Genomic DNA, 15601 nt, shown 5'->3' with positions numbered 1-15601 from the left:
CGAGTGCGCCGACAGGAGGTACTTCGTTTTGTCCTCGTTCACCACCAGACCCATTCGCTTTGCCTCTTTATCCAGCTTGGAGAAGGCAGAACTAACAGCGCGGTTGTTAAGGCCGATGATGTCAATATCATCGACATACGCCAACAATTGTACGCTCTTATAAAATATTGTGCCTGAACGATTAAGTTCTGCGGCTCGTACGATGCTCTCCAACATCAGGTTAAAGAAGTCACACGACAGTGAGCCACCCTGTCTGAAACCTCGTTTGGTATCAAACGGCTCACAGAGGTCCTTCCCAATTCTGACGGCGCTGCTGGTGTTGAGCAACGTCATCATACATAGCCGTATTAGTTTTGCAGGGATACCAAATTCAGACATAGCGGCATACAGGTAACTCCTTTCCGTACCGTCGAATGCAGCTTTGAAGTCGACGAAAAGATGGTGTGTATCGATTCTCCTTTCGTGGATCTTTTCCAAGATTTGGCGTATTGTGAATATTTGGTCGATGGTAGACTTTCCAGGTCTGAAGCCACACTGATAAGGTCCAATCAGTTGGTTGACGGTGGGCTTCAGCCTTTCACACAATACGCTCGCTAGAACCTTATGGGCTTTAGTTAGAAGACTGATCCCCCTGAAGTGGCCGCCGAAGCCGAATGGGTTGGTAGTCACACCATAGATTGTAGTCGGAGCTCGGACTACATAGGTTCGAGTCTCTGTGAATCACCAACATGAAGGAACATTTTTTTCTAATAACGATCGTCCCTCGGTAGGAAATGAAAAGCCTCCGAGTGTATTTCTGCATGAAATAGCCCCTCATAAAAAAAATATCTACCGTTCGGAGTCGGCTTTATACTTCATTTGTGGAACAACATCAAGACGCACGCCACAAATAGGAGGAGGAGCTCGGCCAAAAAGGGTGTAAGCGTCAATTGTGTACATATATATTTATGTATATATATGTATAATTCCCCGGTAATTGGCACAGATTGTAGTATCACTCTTCTTATAGAATGGGCAGAGCACACTTCAATTCCAATGGGACGCCATGCTTTCCTCCGACCATATTTCGCATAGAAGCTGATGCATGCACCTTACCAGCTTTTCGCCGCAATGTTTGAATAGCTCAGCCGGCAGTTCGCCGGCTGCCATGGCTTTGTTGCTCTTTAGCCGCGTTGTTGCTATTCTCACCTCGTCATGGTCGGGTAACGGAACTACAATTCCGTCGTCATCGATTGGAGTATCGGGATCTTCACATTCTCTATGACATGCGCAGCTGTCACTGTTTAACAGGTTCGAGAAGTGTTCCCTCCATAATTTAAGATTGCTCTGTACGTCAGTCACCAGATCGCCGTCTTTGTTCTTACAGGAAAACGCCCCGGTCTTAAAACCTTCTGTAAGCCGCCGAACTTTCTGGTAGAATTTTTGGGCGTTGTTCCTATTGGCCAGCATCTCGAGCTCCTCGCACTCACGTATTTCGGCCTCTCGTTTCCCCTGTCGGATAATACGTCTCTCTTCCTTTTTCAGCTCTCTGTAGCGATCCCACTTGGCTCGCGTTGCGCCCGATCGCAGCGTGGCTCTACAGGCGGCATCTTTTCTTTCGGCGGCAGCATGACATTCCTCGTCGTACCAATTGTTTTTTCGGGCTCGCCGGAATACGATTTCTTCTTCGGCGGCGGTACGTAGGGAACGAGAAATGTTGCTCCATTGCTCGCGCATGCCGATTTGTTGGGCAGTGCTCTCCGAGAGCAGGAGTGAGAGTCGAGTGGCGAATCTTCTGGCTGTCTGTTGTGATTGCAGCTTTTCAATGTCGAACATTCTTTGCGTAGGTAGATGTACGTTTTTTGCTGCACAGAGGCGGGTGCGCAGTTTGGCTGCAACAAGGTAATGATCCGAGTCGATGTTGGGTCCTCGGATCGTACGTACATCTAATACACTAGAAGCGTGTCTTCCATCTATCACAACATGATCGATCTGGTTTCGCGTTTTTCGATCAGGAGACAGCCAGGTGGCTTGGTGTATCTTTTTATGCTGGAATCTGGTGCTGCAGACTACCATGTTTCGGGCCCCGGCGAAGTCGATCAGCCTCTGTCCGTTACCGGATGTTTCGTTGTGCAGGCTGAATTTTCCGACTGTGGGACCAAAAATTCCCTCCTTGCCCACCCTGGCGTTGAAGTCGCCAAGCACGATTTTTATGTCGTGGCGGGGGCAGCGCTCATAGGAACGTTCCAAGCGCTCATAGAAGGAATCTTTGGTCGCATCGTCCTTCTCTTCTGTCGGGGCGTGGGCGCAAATTAGCGAGATATTAAAAAATCGCGCTTTGATGCGGACGCTCGTTCACCGGAGTGAACGACAGTACTTGGCGACGAAGTCTCTCTCCCACAACAAATCCGACACTGGACCTTTATTACCATACCCAATATTTCGGCGGTTTTTATAAGGCTCAACAGCATTAGCGTTAAATATAGGTGAGGACTTTTGCTACTTGTTTTTCGTATGGCGACCGACCCGGTCTAGAGTACATTCACATGTGGCTTTTAGGGTGTAGGAACGCGCGCTGAATATCGCAGAAAATGGTTACAATGTTAGTGAAATGCTTTTTACATCCATACGTACACAAGTAGCTTTATACACATACATATGCATGTAGTTCTAATTAAATATCTTCCTTCGATTTTATTTAAAGCAAATAATAAATTTGACTGTTAGTATTCTTAAGTTCAATGCATTTTCCCTGGTGCAATGTGATCCAGAAGAGCGATTGTGTGAAATTCTAGTTTTCCTTATGGTTTTTTATCTGCTTTTGTATGTATCCACTATTCCCAAATTCAATGATTTCTTATTGTTTGATGTTATTTTGACGTTCGTGAGCACGCGAAGTACGTTTTACTACGTTCAATTATTTAAAAAAGATTTTTTCGTTAAACACTATTCTCTATATATTTAGTTACTTATTATACATATATGTATGTGTGTAAATTAACAATTTTGTTTTGCTTTCATTGAGTATTTAGTTACAAAGCTCACAGCTCAAATGATTCAATGCATATTTGCGTTTAAGGCGTTTGCAAATCTTCATATCTTGCTAACGCCAACAGGCTTCACTTGTTCAATTCTTCATTACTGACTGAATGTGATATACTCAATATCGGAAATCTTTCGGACAAAGGTACGTTGTCCATTAACCATTAAATCTTGCACCGGGCTTGCATTGCCTGATACAGAAGTAGTTACATATTTGTCTTACCATTCCGCTGCCAAGTTTTTGTAGAATCCCAGAGCCACATCCCAATGGCCCCGATGAGTGTACAGTAGATGTACGTCTGGAACGGATTGATGGCATGCTGGATGATAATAAAAATGGTACACTGCTCGATGTATTAGCCATTGATCCATCCTGTTTGTTGGAGGATAATAAAGGAGATTTCTTTGAAAGATTATGAAGTCTCTTCATAGCATACAAATGCTAATGTCATATATACATATGTACATATCGCACCCTAAATTCAAAAGGGGCACAACTCAAAATTTTCCACACTCGAGCTTGACTTGTTTACAGTAGCACAGAAAACAAATGTATGTAACATATCACGCTGAAATTTGCCATGTAAGCTTAGAACAGTCCTACCAAAAAGAAAAAATTTATTTTTGCCATATGTCATCCGCGGACCGTTTTATTGATAACGTCTCGTTCATATTTGAGCAGAAGTACATTTTGAGTTGTGACCCTTTTGTATTTAGGTGCGATATATGTATATGTACATGTGTATGTGTCTGTGTTTCTTGTGCGAATATTGAAGAAGAACATGTGTGCGTTTATACGCGTACTGATTAATTGGTGAGTTGATTACAATAAGAAATATATACATACATATGTATGTATATATTTAATTCATATAAGCATTTAATACATATAAATTGAAATTGGCAGCACTAATTCATATAATTAATTACAAATTTAATTTTCATTAGCAATCCGATAGTTTTTCCAATTATAAATTTTATTTTAATAATGAAGTATTATTAAATTTTGTTAAATTTTATTACTTAGTAAGGCCGCCCTATTCTAGAGCAATGTTATTTTTTCATTTTTTTTCACGCATTTTTTTGAATTCACTCACATTCTTCTTCGCTGGAAATATGTTTTATTTGGGTTTACTAGTTATTCACTGTAGTATTCAAATTTTTGCAATAAAATGTGATGGTTAATGCGTATTATTGAAACTGTTGAACAATAATAAAAAACAACGAACCATTTAGGCAACAAATCGAACAACCAATTACACAAAAGAACATTTTAAGTACATAAAATACAATGTCACAACCGAAATTTTTTAAACGGAAGCAAAACAATAAACGTTTAAACAGTAGTCATTATGTTAACAATAAATAAACGCATATAAATATATGTATGTAGGTATATACTTATAGCGATATGATTGTATATATAGTAATTTGGTGAAGTAAGTAGTGGTAGGTATTTGTTTATATATAATGTATATATGTTTATATGTATGCATTTCGCAAGAACAGTTCAACGCAAAACGAACAACAACTCAACAAACGATAGTGGATATGTAAGTTAACGCTACTTATATTTAAAGTTCATTCACTACACGCGTTTCCGCTGAAAGTTGATCCACCTCAGTTGCTCGATCTTTTCGCTGACGCTATGTCTGTAATAAACCGTGTGAACGGCAACAAGTGAAATTCCGCGAATATGGTCACGCGGCAAAACAGGTGATTGAGGGAATGCATAGGTTAAATTAGCTTTAAGAAATTTTGTAAAGTTTAGTTGATAATTGACAAGTGAATAAATAACAAGGAGCTTGCTCCGAAAAAATAATTTTTTTTACATTTCTCAAAATAAATGTAATTAATTGGCGCCCAACGTGGTAGGAGGAATTCGGCGCGAGTATTTGTAAAAAGGACAAGCAAGTCAAAATTTTTGCGTGCATAAGACGACCTCAAGTAGCTCGCCGCGCCTCAAATAATTACAAGGACTTTGATTTTTGCGTGCCTAAGACGACCTTAAGCAGCTCGCCGCACCTCAAATAGCTTCAATTTTTAAGTGCCAAGACGACCTCAAGCAGCTCGCCGCGCACCACAAATGTGCCGAAAACTCCAATAAACCACAACAACTCCTGTAAAGGACAAAGTACAACCACGTCTGTAGACCAGTTCGCAGACAACCTCGCGAGAAGGAGTACTGATAGACCCCCAGTAGCTGAAATAAGCAAAAAGGACCCCCTACAGACTCTGTGTAGGCAACGGCGGTAACTATTTAAAATTAATTTAGAAATAAGAAAACCAGAAATTGTGTGAAAATAATTGAAAAAAAGTAGAGTTAAATTTTAAAAGCCCGATTGTTAAATTTAGTTACGAAGTGGAAAATAGTTTTATTATCCAAGGAAAATCCATGAGAGAATAATTAAATTGAAGAAATTAATAGTGAATTAATAAATTAAGAAATTAAATATAAAAAATAATAGTGAATAAGAGCTAAATATTTTGTAAATTATTTTTATGAGCCAATTAAAGAGTTAAATATTTTGTAAAGTGCAAATTTGAAACAAAGGACTTTAGCTAAATTAAATTTTATAAAACTAATAAATTTGAACCAAATTTAAATTATCTCTTGACATTCAAAATGAGTAACCCAAATAATTTAATTAGACCTCCTATCCTTAAAGCACCAATCCCTCCTAATCCTAACAATGCTATCAACATACCAGGACTGAGTGAACTAATTACGAACATTGTGAATAACGCGATAAGGAATACGAACAGTGACTTAGTAGGAACAGATGAAATAATAAATCCGGAACACCGTAACAATTTAGGCGAACTCGATAAAATACCGGATATAGTAAGATCAATTAGAGAATTCTCAGGAAAACAAGAAGAATTTAACTCATGGAGGAAATCAGTAGAGCGTATACTTAAAATTTACCAACAGTCATTACATGTTGATTAAAAACTGCCTTAAAATAAAACTAAAACAACAAATATCTCAGGACGTAAACGTAATCAACATAAGATCAGACCATCTAACACCACTTCAAAATGCTAATCTAAAAAAGTTAACGGAAAATTTCAAATCTCTGTTTTGTGATCCAGATGAAAAACTAACATTCATCACCACAGTAAAAGGAGAAATTCGTACGATATCAGGAACCCCCGTTTATACAAGAAATTACCCCTATCCTATGTGTCTAAAGGACCACGTTGAAAAACAACTTCAAGAGTATTTACGCGATGGCATCATTCGACCATCTCGATCACCATATAATTCACCAGTATGGATAGTCCCTAAAAAGTTAGACACATCAGGCGAAAAAAAGTATAGAATGGTGATAGACTATAGGAAACTAAACTCAGTAACAATAGCAGATAAATATCCAATACCCGAAATAAATGGAGTACTTTCAGAACTTGGAAAGAATAAATTCTTTTCAGTACTCGATCTTAAGAGCGGCTTCCATCAGATTCCCTTAAAAGAATCAGATATAGAGAAGACAGCTTTTTCGGTGAATAATGGGAAATATGAATTCAAGCGATTACCTTTCGGCCTCAAGAATGCTCCTTCTATTTTCCAAAGAGCTCTTGACGACATTTTAAGGGATCACATAGGGAAACGATGTTATGTTTACATCGATGACGTTGTGATATTCAGTAAAGACCAAGAAACCCATTTTAATGATATTAAAACAATTTTTGATACCTTGAAACAAGCAAATTTAAAAATTCAGCTTGACAAATGTGAATTCTTAAAGACAGAAGTAGAATTTTTAGGTTTTATTATTTCGGAAAACGGTCTCAAAACAAACCCCAAAAAAGTAGAGTCAATAATAAATTTTCCAGCCCCCAAAACCTTGAAAGACTTAAGATCATTTTTAGGTCTGTCTGGGCTTTATCGCCGCTTCATCAGGGACTATGCGAAGCTTGCGAAACCCCTGACGGCCCTTTTAAGAGGGGAGGATGGACGTGTGTCCAAAAATCGATCCAAAAATATTCAAATCACATTAAATGAAGAAGCCTTAAGTGCATTCGACAAAATCAAACTTTCTTTGACTACAGAAGATATAATACTAAACTATCCCGATTTTACAAAACCCTTCCAACTAACCACAGATGCATCTAACTATGCAATAGGAGCAGTCCTATCTCAAAATGACAGGCCCATCGTTTTCATATCTCGTACATTAAGCGAAATAGAAGAGCACTACGCTACCAACGAGAAAGAGATGTTAGCCATCATCTGGTCACTAAACAATTTACGTAATTATCTCTACGGGTCACGAAAAGTGCAAATCTTTACGGACCATCAGCCTTTAACTTAACTGAAACACAATTCATTCCACTACCAACCAAAAACCAATCGAGTTATTCTTCGGAAGAAGAGTATCAACAAATCCTTTGGAATTACAAAAAGATAGAAATGAAAATATTAATAGATTGAAAGCAAAACAAGTAAAGGATCTTAACTATCACAATAAAAATAGACAAGTTTTTAAAGACTATAACCCAGGAGATATTATATTTGTAAAAACCAACAAAAGAATAGGAAACAAACTTTCATGTAGATACAAAGAAGAAACGGTAAAAGAAAACAAAAATAGTACAGTTATCACTCAATCAGGCAGAACAATTCATAAAGGATTAATTAGGCAATAATAAAAATTTACATAAAACAAAATAGTTATAATTATAATCCTTATAACAAAAACTAACAATTTTCTGATTTCTATAGAAACAATATGACAGACAACAAGGACATCCTACTAATACTAACCATACTAATCATGACGACCACTAGCTTAACAGAAATGGAAATACTAGACTACTCTAAAAATCATTTAATAACGATCAATGACGGACAAGCTAAAATACAAGAAGGGACATTCAAGATAGTACTCCATATTGACCTGGACCAATACGACAATTTTTTAAAAGACGTACTAATCTACCTTAACAAGAATATTCCCGCTAACAACCTTTTCTACCCCATCCTTAAGTCTCAGATAGACATATCCTTAGTAATACTTTCGAACATAAAACCAAAAATGGAATTTAGAAATAAGAGAGCTATTAATGCATTAGGTACGGCATGGAAGAGTACATTGCTGGTACTCCTGACCGCGAAGATTTTGATATTTTGAATAATGATCTAAACAAACTAAAGGAAAATAATAATGATCAAGTAATAATTAATGAAGTTTTCAATGAAAGAATTAACAACTTAACAACATTAGGAAATCAACTACTAAATTCGATAAGAAAAGACAATTATGTAATAAGTGAAATAACTCTGAATCTGGAAAGTAAAATAAGAATTATTAAAGAAGAATTAGTAAACATTAAGTACGCCATTCAATGGGCTAAAATTGGAATTATGAATACAATATTGAATAAAAAAGAAATTGAGATAGCAATCATGAAATTAAAAGAAGAAAGAATGCCATTCGCATCAGTTGAAGAAGCATTAGAATATGCAAAAGTTAACGTAATAACTAAGGAGTCAAGAATTTTATATTTGGTAAAAATACCACTAACAAACAATATTACTTATAAGAATATTATAATAAGACCAGTTAAGAGAAATAAAGAAATTACTAAACTTGATTTCGAAGAAATACTAAAAAACAAAAATGAAATATATGGAATTAAGAATAAATGTATGAAATACAATGAAATAAAAATTTGTGAGAGAAATAACATAATTAATATTAGTAACAGCACCTGCATCCCTCAAATATTAAATAGTAGAAAATCATTTTGCACAATAAGTAATAATCAACACGTACCAACAATCGAGGAAATACAGCCTGGGATAATCTTACTAAACGACTTCAATGGAACACTAAAAACGGAAAAAGAGCAGCGAACAATTACTGGTACTTATCTAATCAAGTTTCACAACACATCATTGAGCATCAATAACGAAACTTTCACCAATATCGAAATGTCTACGTTGACAGCAGAACCAGCGATCATACAGCCAACACCGCTAGAAAGGGAACGCATCAACATTTTATCATTAGAAGCCCTCAACGAACTACATATTAACAACACGAAAAAGATAAATCTGTTAAGAACAGATTCGACAATAAATAAGAGCGCAATGCTAGGACTAGCAATAATCTTCACAGCAATAATAATAACCTTCAAATTTTGGATAAAACCCACATCAAAAATAATCATCCAAGAAGTACCAACGGAACCATTCAAATTAGTCGACCTAAGGACCAGCACCTTACCGAATCTCCCAGATGCATCAATTAACACAAATAATAACCAACTAGGAAACGTCGTTAGTTATTCAAATCTTCGACTACATGACCTACCCTATTTCTAATAAGACGATCGAGGACAATCGTTTTTAAGAAGGGAGGAGTTAACGCTACTTATATTTAAAATTCATTCACTACACGCGTTTCCGCTGAAAGTTGATCCACCTCAGTTGCTCGATCTTTTCGCTGACGCTATGTCTGTAATAAACCGTGTGAACGGCAACAAGTGAAATTCCGCGAATATGGTCACGCGGCAAAACAGGTGATTGAGGGAATGCATAGGTTAAATTAGCTTTAAGAAATTTTGTAAAGTTTAGTTGATAATTGACAAGTGAATAAATAACAAGGAGCTTGCTCCGAAAAAATAATTTTTTTTACATTTCTCAAAATAAATGTAATTAATTTGTATAAGTATATATGCATGTATTTTAAATATATACGCTGTACCTGAAAAAGTATTCTCAAACTTTTGAAAAAATCCTAGTTCTCAATTTTGAAACTAAATGGAATTTGAAACTAAATTAGAATTTGAAACTAAATATTTTCTTAAATTTTTTCTCAAATGTTTGTTATCAATTTTATTATGTGTTAGGAAAGATTTGACAAAATGATGGCATCCCTATTGCTTGAAAATGACAAATTTTCAACATGAAAATAAGTAACATGGCTGGTAGATAGACCTGTAAATTAATTAAATCTCGAATTTACATTCCACAATTTTAGGCTGAGAAAAAAAAAAAAATTATTAAATCATGAATTCGTGTTCCAACGAAGAAGCATACAAAATTGAGTGCCCTTAAAATATTTTACAAATCTTCCATTCGGTATTTAGGGCTTTTATTTCAGCATTCAAACGTCATTGGGGTTTCACAGCTTCTTTCAGCTCGTTTGTGTTGCGAAGAACTTTATTTCTTAGTTTTCTGGTCAAACCCGATTTATTGATATCAGACAATTGAGCGGGTGTTTAAAGTAGGTTAGGGCATTTGTAGATAAACCGATTGTTTTCTGATAGAAAACAATATTGTGCAATATACTTAAGGGTTCGGCCCTTTAACTTCACTTTACGCATATTTGGCTGTTGCAATTTATCCAGAAGGCATTCTCTCATTTATCCTTTTGGCATATCCGGAAGGCTTCGTTTTCGTTTTTATTGGGCAGGTCAAACAGCTTTGCTGGGCAGCTTTGCTTGATTGCTTCGCCTTTTCACATTAGCGCACTATCGAACGGGTGTTCGGAAGCTTCGCAGAGGATTTTTGCGCTAGCCCGAAGTTGTGAGCTGCTTGGACCATATGCAGAAGAATCGTCCTGACTTCTCTCAAGTGAATAAAAAGCAATGACTTTCTCCACTTGCGTGGACTTCTACATATGGAACCATTTCTCCATCTGGATAAAGAAGTAAAGCGAATGGGTTTGGTAGTGAACGAGGACAAAAAGAAGTATCTCCTGTCATCAAGCAGCTCACAAAGCAGAGCTCACCGTAAGCAGATATGATTTCAAGGTTGTAAGGGACTTCATTTATTTAGGAACCGGCATTAATATTGATAATAACGTCAGTCTTGAAATTGAACGGAACATCTCTCTTGCCAAGTAAGGGCAACTTGGGACAAAGTAGGCAATTGAGTAATAAAGTCCTCTCTCGACGAACAAAACTAACACTCTACAAAACTCTTATCATACCCGTTTTAATGTATGGCGCAGAAGATTGGATGATGACAACATTCGATGAGGCGTCCCTTGGAGTGTTTGAGAGAAATATTCTGCGGAAGATTTTGGACCTTTGTACAGAAAATAAAGATCCAGCGGCTACGTTGGCTGGGTCATGTCATCCGAGTGGATACAAACCCCCCGGCTCTGAAAGTATTCGACCGGCACCAGCTGGTGGTAGCAGAGGAAGATCAGGTGCAGAAGGACTTGGTTTCAACTCATGCCAGTTAGCGCGAGAAAGAAACGCCTGACGTGCTTTGTTAATCTCGACATAAGCGGTTATCGCGCCAATCAGGAAGAAGAAGATATCCAGAAGGTATTCTATTAAGCGCTTCTTTCCAACATCTGCACTTGAAGCACACCCTACACTATCATAAAACCATCTCCATGCTTAGAATTAGCCTTTATATTCTTCAACTCAAATTCAGTATTGGGCTTTCTGCAGTCATAACACTGGCCATTCTGGCCATTTAAGTTATATTTGCTTACATCAGTGTGTACTACCTTAAAACAATAGAATAAGTGCAAAAGGAAGTGATTTGGTTCTGTTTACCATTTTCCCAAAGTCTATACCTTGAGGCAAATTTCTTTCGAGCGCTCAATAAATCGCTCTTTCGCGCAGTTTGCCCGTGGCGTTTATTTTTATTGAACACATTTTGAACTGTATCATCACAAACCTCTTTATTAGTATATTCCTATAACCTTTTATTAAGTTCTATGTCTGATGCAAGGTGACTTTTTAACCTTCCCTATCCGGGCGCATTCTATGATATTTATGTATGAGTATTAATTTTGACATGAATTCTCCGAATTTATTTATTTTTACTTCCAGTATAAAATGGTTGAATGTAAATATAATTTTTTACATGTAGTTAAATTAAATACACTATAAATAACACTTGTTGTTTTTGAAATATTATTAATTTATCGTTTAGTAAATTGGTTTTAAATTTGAACGCTGCATGCACATATGAATGCAAATTTAATAATCTATTTTTTACGTGAATCATAATACCATATTCACTAACAAACATTAATTTGTTATCGTAATTTGGTATTTTTTTCGTATCATTGGCACTGCTTTGACTTAATATTAGCTTGGGGCAAAAGAAATTCATTATTTTCATTTTTTATTTTGCGCAAATGATTTAAAACTGTTTTATGGTCGATCTTTAGCTCTTGAGCGATAGTACAACTACTTACATGCCGGTGAACTTGGATTCTTTCTGTGATTTTATCGACCTTTCAATATCAATCACTATAGCCATCTGCCGAGAAAGTAATACATTTATTTTTTCCCAAACTAATATGAGAGCAATGGATTCCATTCCATGGAGTTGAGGACTCTTCAATTTGAGAACTAAGCATATTCAAATTGTGCCTTTTAGTTGGAGAACGTTTATCAACGGTAAGTTTAGATGGATTTGAGAACTAAAGCTGAAGCTTTGAGAAAATGGTTAGTTATCAAATTCCCCTCAACTTGAGATAGAACAAAACGTTTATTGGGAGTAAGGAAAATATTTATTGAAAAATCCATACTTGTAGTAGAGTTCGTAAATGCTTATTTTACGCTCATGATTTCGAAACTGTGCTAGCGAATAGAGCGATATAATCGAAAAAATAATAATATTTGCTAACAATGAGGAAAACTGTCCTATATTTGCTAGTAGTTTGGACCCCCGCGCAAGTGTTGAGGATATCAAGCAGCTATTGCTCAATTCAGCCTGTTAAATTTGATCTCGAGTAACTCGCTAGTAAGCATATTTGAACTCCACTATCAGGTATGCATATGAAGATCAAGTGTTCCGGCAGTGTACAAAAAGCATAGGTGTATAGTAAGCATTTTAGAGTAGGCAAAGGACAGTTGAATGCATTTGTTTATATTTGTGTGTAATAAGTGAGAAACATAGTTGTACTTGTAGATATGTTTTTATATGCTTTTGTGTGTGTGTGAAACAGTGGATAAATAAATCATTTGTACATCACGCGTTGTAAAGTCAAAGCGAAAACGTGTACTCACGATCATGCTCCGTGCAAGCTGCGATAATTTCCAATTAACCGAAAGTAAATGAAATAAAAAATATGGTTGGATAAACAATGGAATGCACACATTGGTAGAGAATTTGCTTAGAGATTGAAAATAATACGAAAATCAATACAAAACCAAAACGAACATTAAATCACACATACATATGTATGCCCACTGAGATAGTCACATAGTGAAACTTGATGTATTTATGTAATTAACTGAGAAATTTAGAAAAGCTCACGCTGCGGAACACTCAGATTTAATGGGGAATCGAAAAACATTTGCACGCCTATAAAGATAGCTGCAAATATGTATGTATGTACATATATATAATCAGGACACGTACATTAAGTAGATATTGAACGTTTACGATTTTGATCTTTGAGAAAAGTAGCTGTGACGGTTGCAGTCACTCAGATGTACGAGTATTACATTAAAATAAGGAATTTTATGAATCGGCATGAAAATTTGAAAACACCACGGCAAAATAAAAAAACACACTGACACTCACATGAAATAAATGAAAACAGTTATGTATTTATATTAATACAAAAATATGCTCGTGTCTGGCCGGTAGAACGGAATTGAGTCATGTACAACTTTAAATGTTTAAAAGTTACAACTCATAGATAAGGTTAAGCATTTATCAAATATAATTTCATTTGTCAAATATAATTTCAGTTATCAAAATTATAATTTATCAAATAGCGAATGCAGCTTAACATTTCCCACTCCCTACAATGAGGCCTATACTTTTGTGTATACGACGAAATCGACTAAATATACGACTATGACTATTCAACTTAAAAAAAAGTTCCGTTTTCACTTCACATGGTCCCACTTGTCTTTTTCCTGTTCGCATACCTCAAGCTACCACTTCGCGGAAAGCGTTTTGAGACGCTTGAAGGGGGAAAACAGAAGTTCTAAAGAACTCTAAAGATGCATTATGAAAATTATTTTAAAGATTGAAATGAATGAAATAAAAAATATATATGTACTTATATAATTGGCGCGTACACTTCTGTTAAGTGATTGGCCGAGCTGCTCCTCCTATTTGTGGTGTGCGTCTTGATGTTGTTCCACAAATGGAGGGACCTAAAATTTAAAGGCGGCTCCGAACGGCAAATGGTTTTTTTGAGGATCTTTTTCATGGCAGAAATACACTCGTAGGTTTACCATTGCCTGCCGAGGAGCGATCGCTATTAGAAAAAAACTGTTTCTATCATTTTGCTGTTTCATGCACGGGGATTCAAACCTCTCGAATGGGAGTCACGCACCAACCCATTCGGCTACGGCGGCCGGGAATAAAATAATAGGCCTTGCATATTAAACAACAACACACAATTGACTCGAATAATCAAATGCACCATGTTTGATTCACGTTTGCATAGACAAAAATACAAAGTGGCTTCAAACAGCCTCTTCTCTTGATACAAGAGTCTAGAGTTCAAGAGTAATGACTACTTTAGCTCACTCATAGGCAGCTAAAAATCTACGAAACGAAGGTTGCTTATTGCTTTCTCATCCTACATTTTCTCCTACGATTAGTTTCTGTTACTCAATATGAAGAAATAGTTCAACGGTAAGATGTTTGGGTCGAATGAAGAGGTCATTTATGAAAGATAATAATTTTTTGAAGTGCAGGTCAAATGAAGAGGTCACCTATGAACGGGAAGCATTTTTTGAGCGTATCTTATAATTAGGTGGACACCAAAAATTGGAGAAAAGTTGAACGAATCACATTGAGCGAAAATGTGATTATTTAGAATAGAGTTTCCAAGACTTATTAAACCACTCCCAGATATGTATTCTATTTCAAATTTCTACACTTTTCATATTTTATTTGTTAACCTTGCCATACAAAAAATCAGCGTAAGAAAACAATTAATAACAATTACATTCCAACGAAAACAGTTTATTTGAAATTATATTGAGGGTGTGAGGTTTCGAATACCATCAAACGGGAATCGTAAATAAATTTCGAAGGGCATAAATAACGGCAAAATGCAAATAAGTACATGAGAAAACAATAAATTGGAATTGAAATAAGAATATATAATTATGAAGCGGTTACTGTAACTAGCGGTATAGGTGTATATAATATTATAGGATTGACATTCTTTTATTAAAAGGTTTCAAAACTAACTTTAAACAGTTTCACGCAACCCATTCCACCTCTACGCTAACCACTTCATCAATACTGATGATAAATTCAGTTTTCTTCTTTTCGTTTTTTTTTTACAGAAATAATAAAAAGTAGCTTCTAACTAACTAAAAAATATCTGCGTGTAAGCTGCTTCAAAAATAAAAAAACAGTTTTTATATGAACAATTTATAGGGCTATGCGATAGTAAAGCGTTTGCATAGAATGTACAACGTTTTTTTTGAATTCACTAAATGGACGAACTATTTATGCAGGTATATGTATAAATTTACTTGTTTTGAGAAAGTAAAATTTCACTACAAACAATATACATATATGAAGAATTTTTTTTATTAATCACAATAAAAGTAGCACAGAGTAACCCCGCCCAACCTATAACTACATACTTAGGCAAAACATAAATTGTAAACACAT

At 36.0% G+C, this 15601-nt stretch overlaps 1 protein-coding gene across 6 annotated transcripts in view; it reads right to left on the bottom strand.

The window, feature by feature from the left end:
- LOC128862025 (uncharacterized) overlaps nt 1-15601 on the bottom strand; it is a 453726-nt gene that overhangs the window by 50449 nt on the left and 387676 nt on the right. For 5 of the 6 annotated variants that reach the window (XM_054100422.1, XM_054100423.1, XM_054100425.1 and 2 more), the window contains one exon: nt 3036-3394. In XM_054100422.1, coding sequence (XP_053956397.1) covers nt 3179-3394 — 216 coding nt within the window. In that variant the 3' untranslated portion in view covers nt 3036-3178. Of the gene's footprint in view, nt 1-3035; nt 3395-15601 lie in introns of those variants that run through there. The other variant, XM_054100424.1, reaches the window with a different exon arrangement.

The sequence above is a fragment of the Anastrepha ludens genome, chromosome 4 (assembly GCF_028408465.1).
Source record: "Anastrepha ludens isolate Willacy chromosome 4, idAnaLude1.1, whole genome shotgun sequence".
Classification (NCBI taxonomy): domain Eukaryota; kingdom Metazoa; phylum Arthropoda; class Insecta; order Diptera; family Tephritidae; genus Anastrepha; species Anastrepha ludens.
Note: the sequence above shows the minus strand (reverse complement) of the source record. Positions and strands in the feature narration are given on the sequence as shown.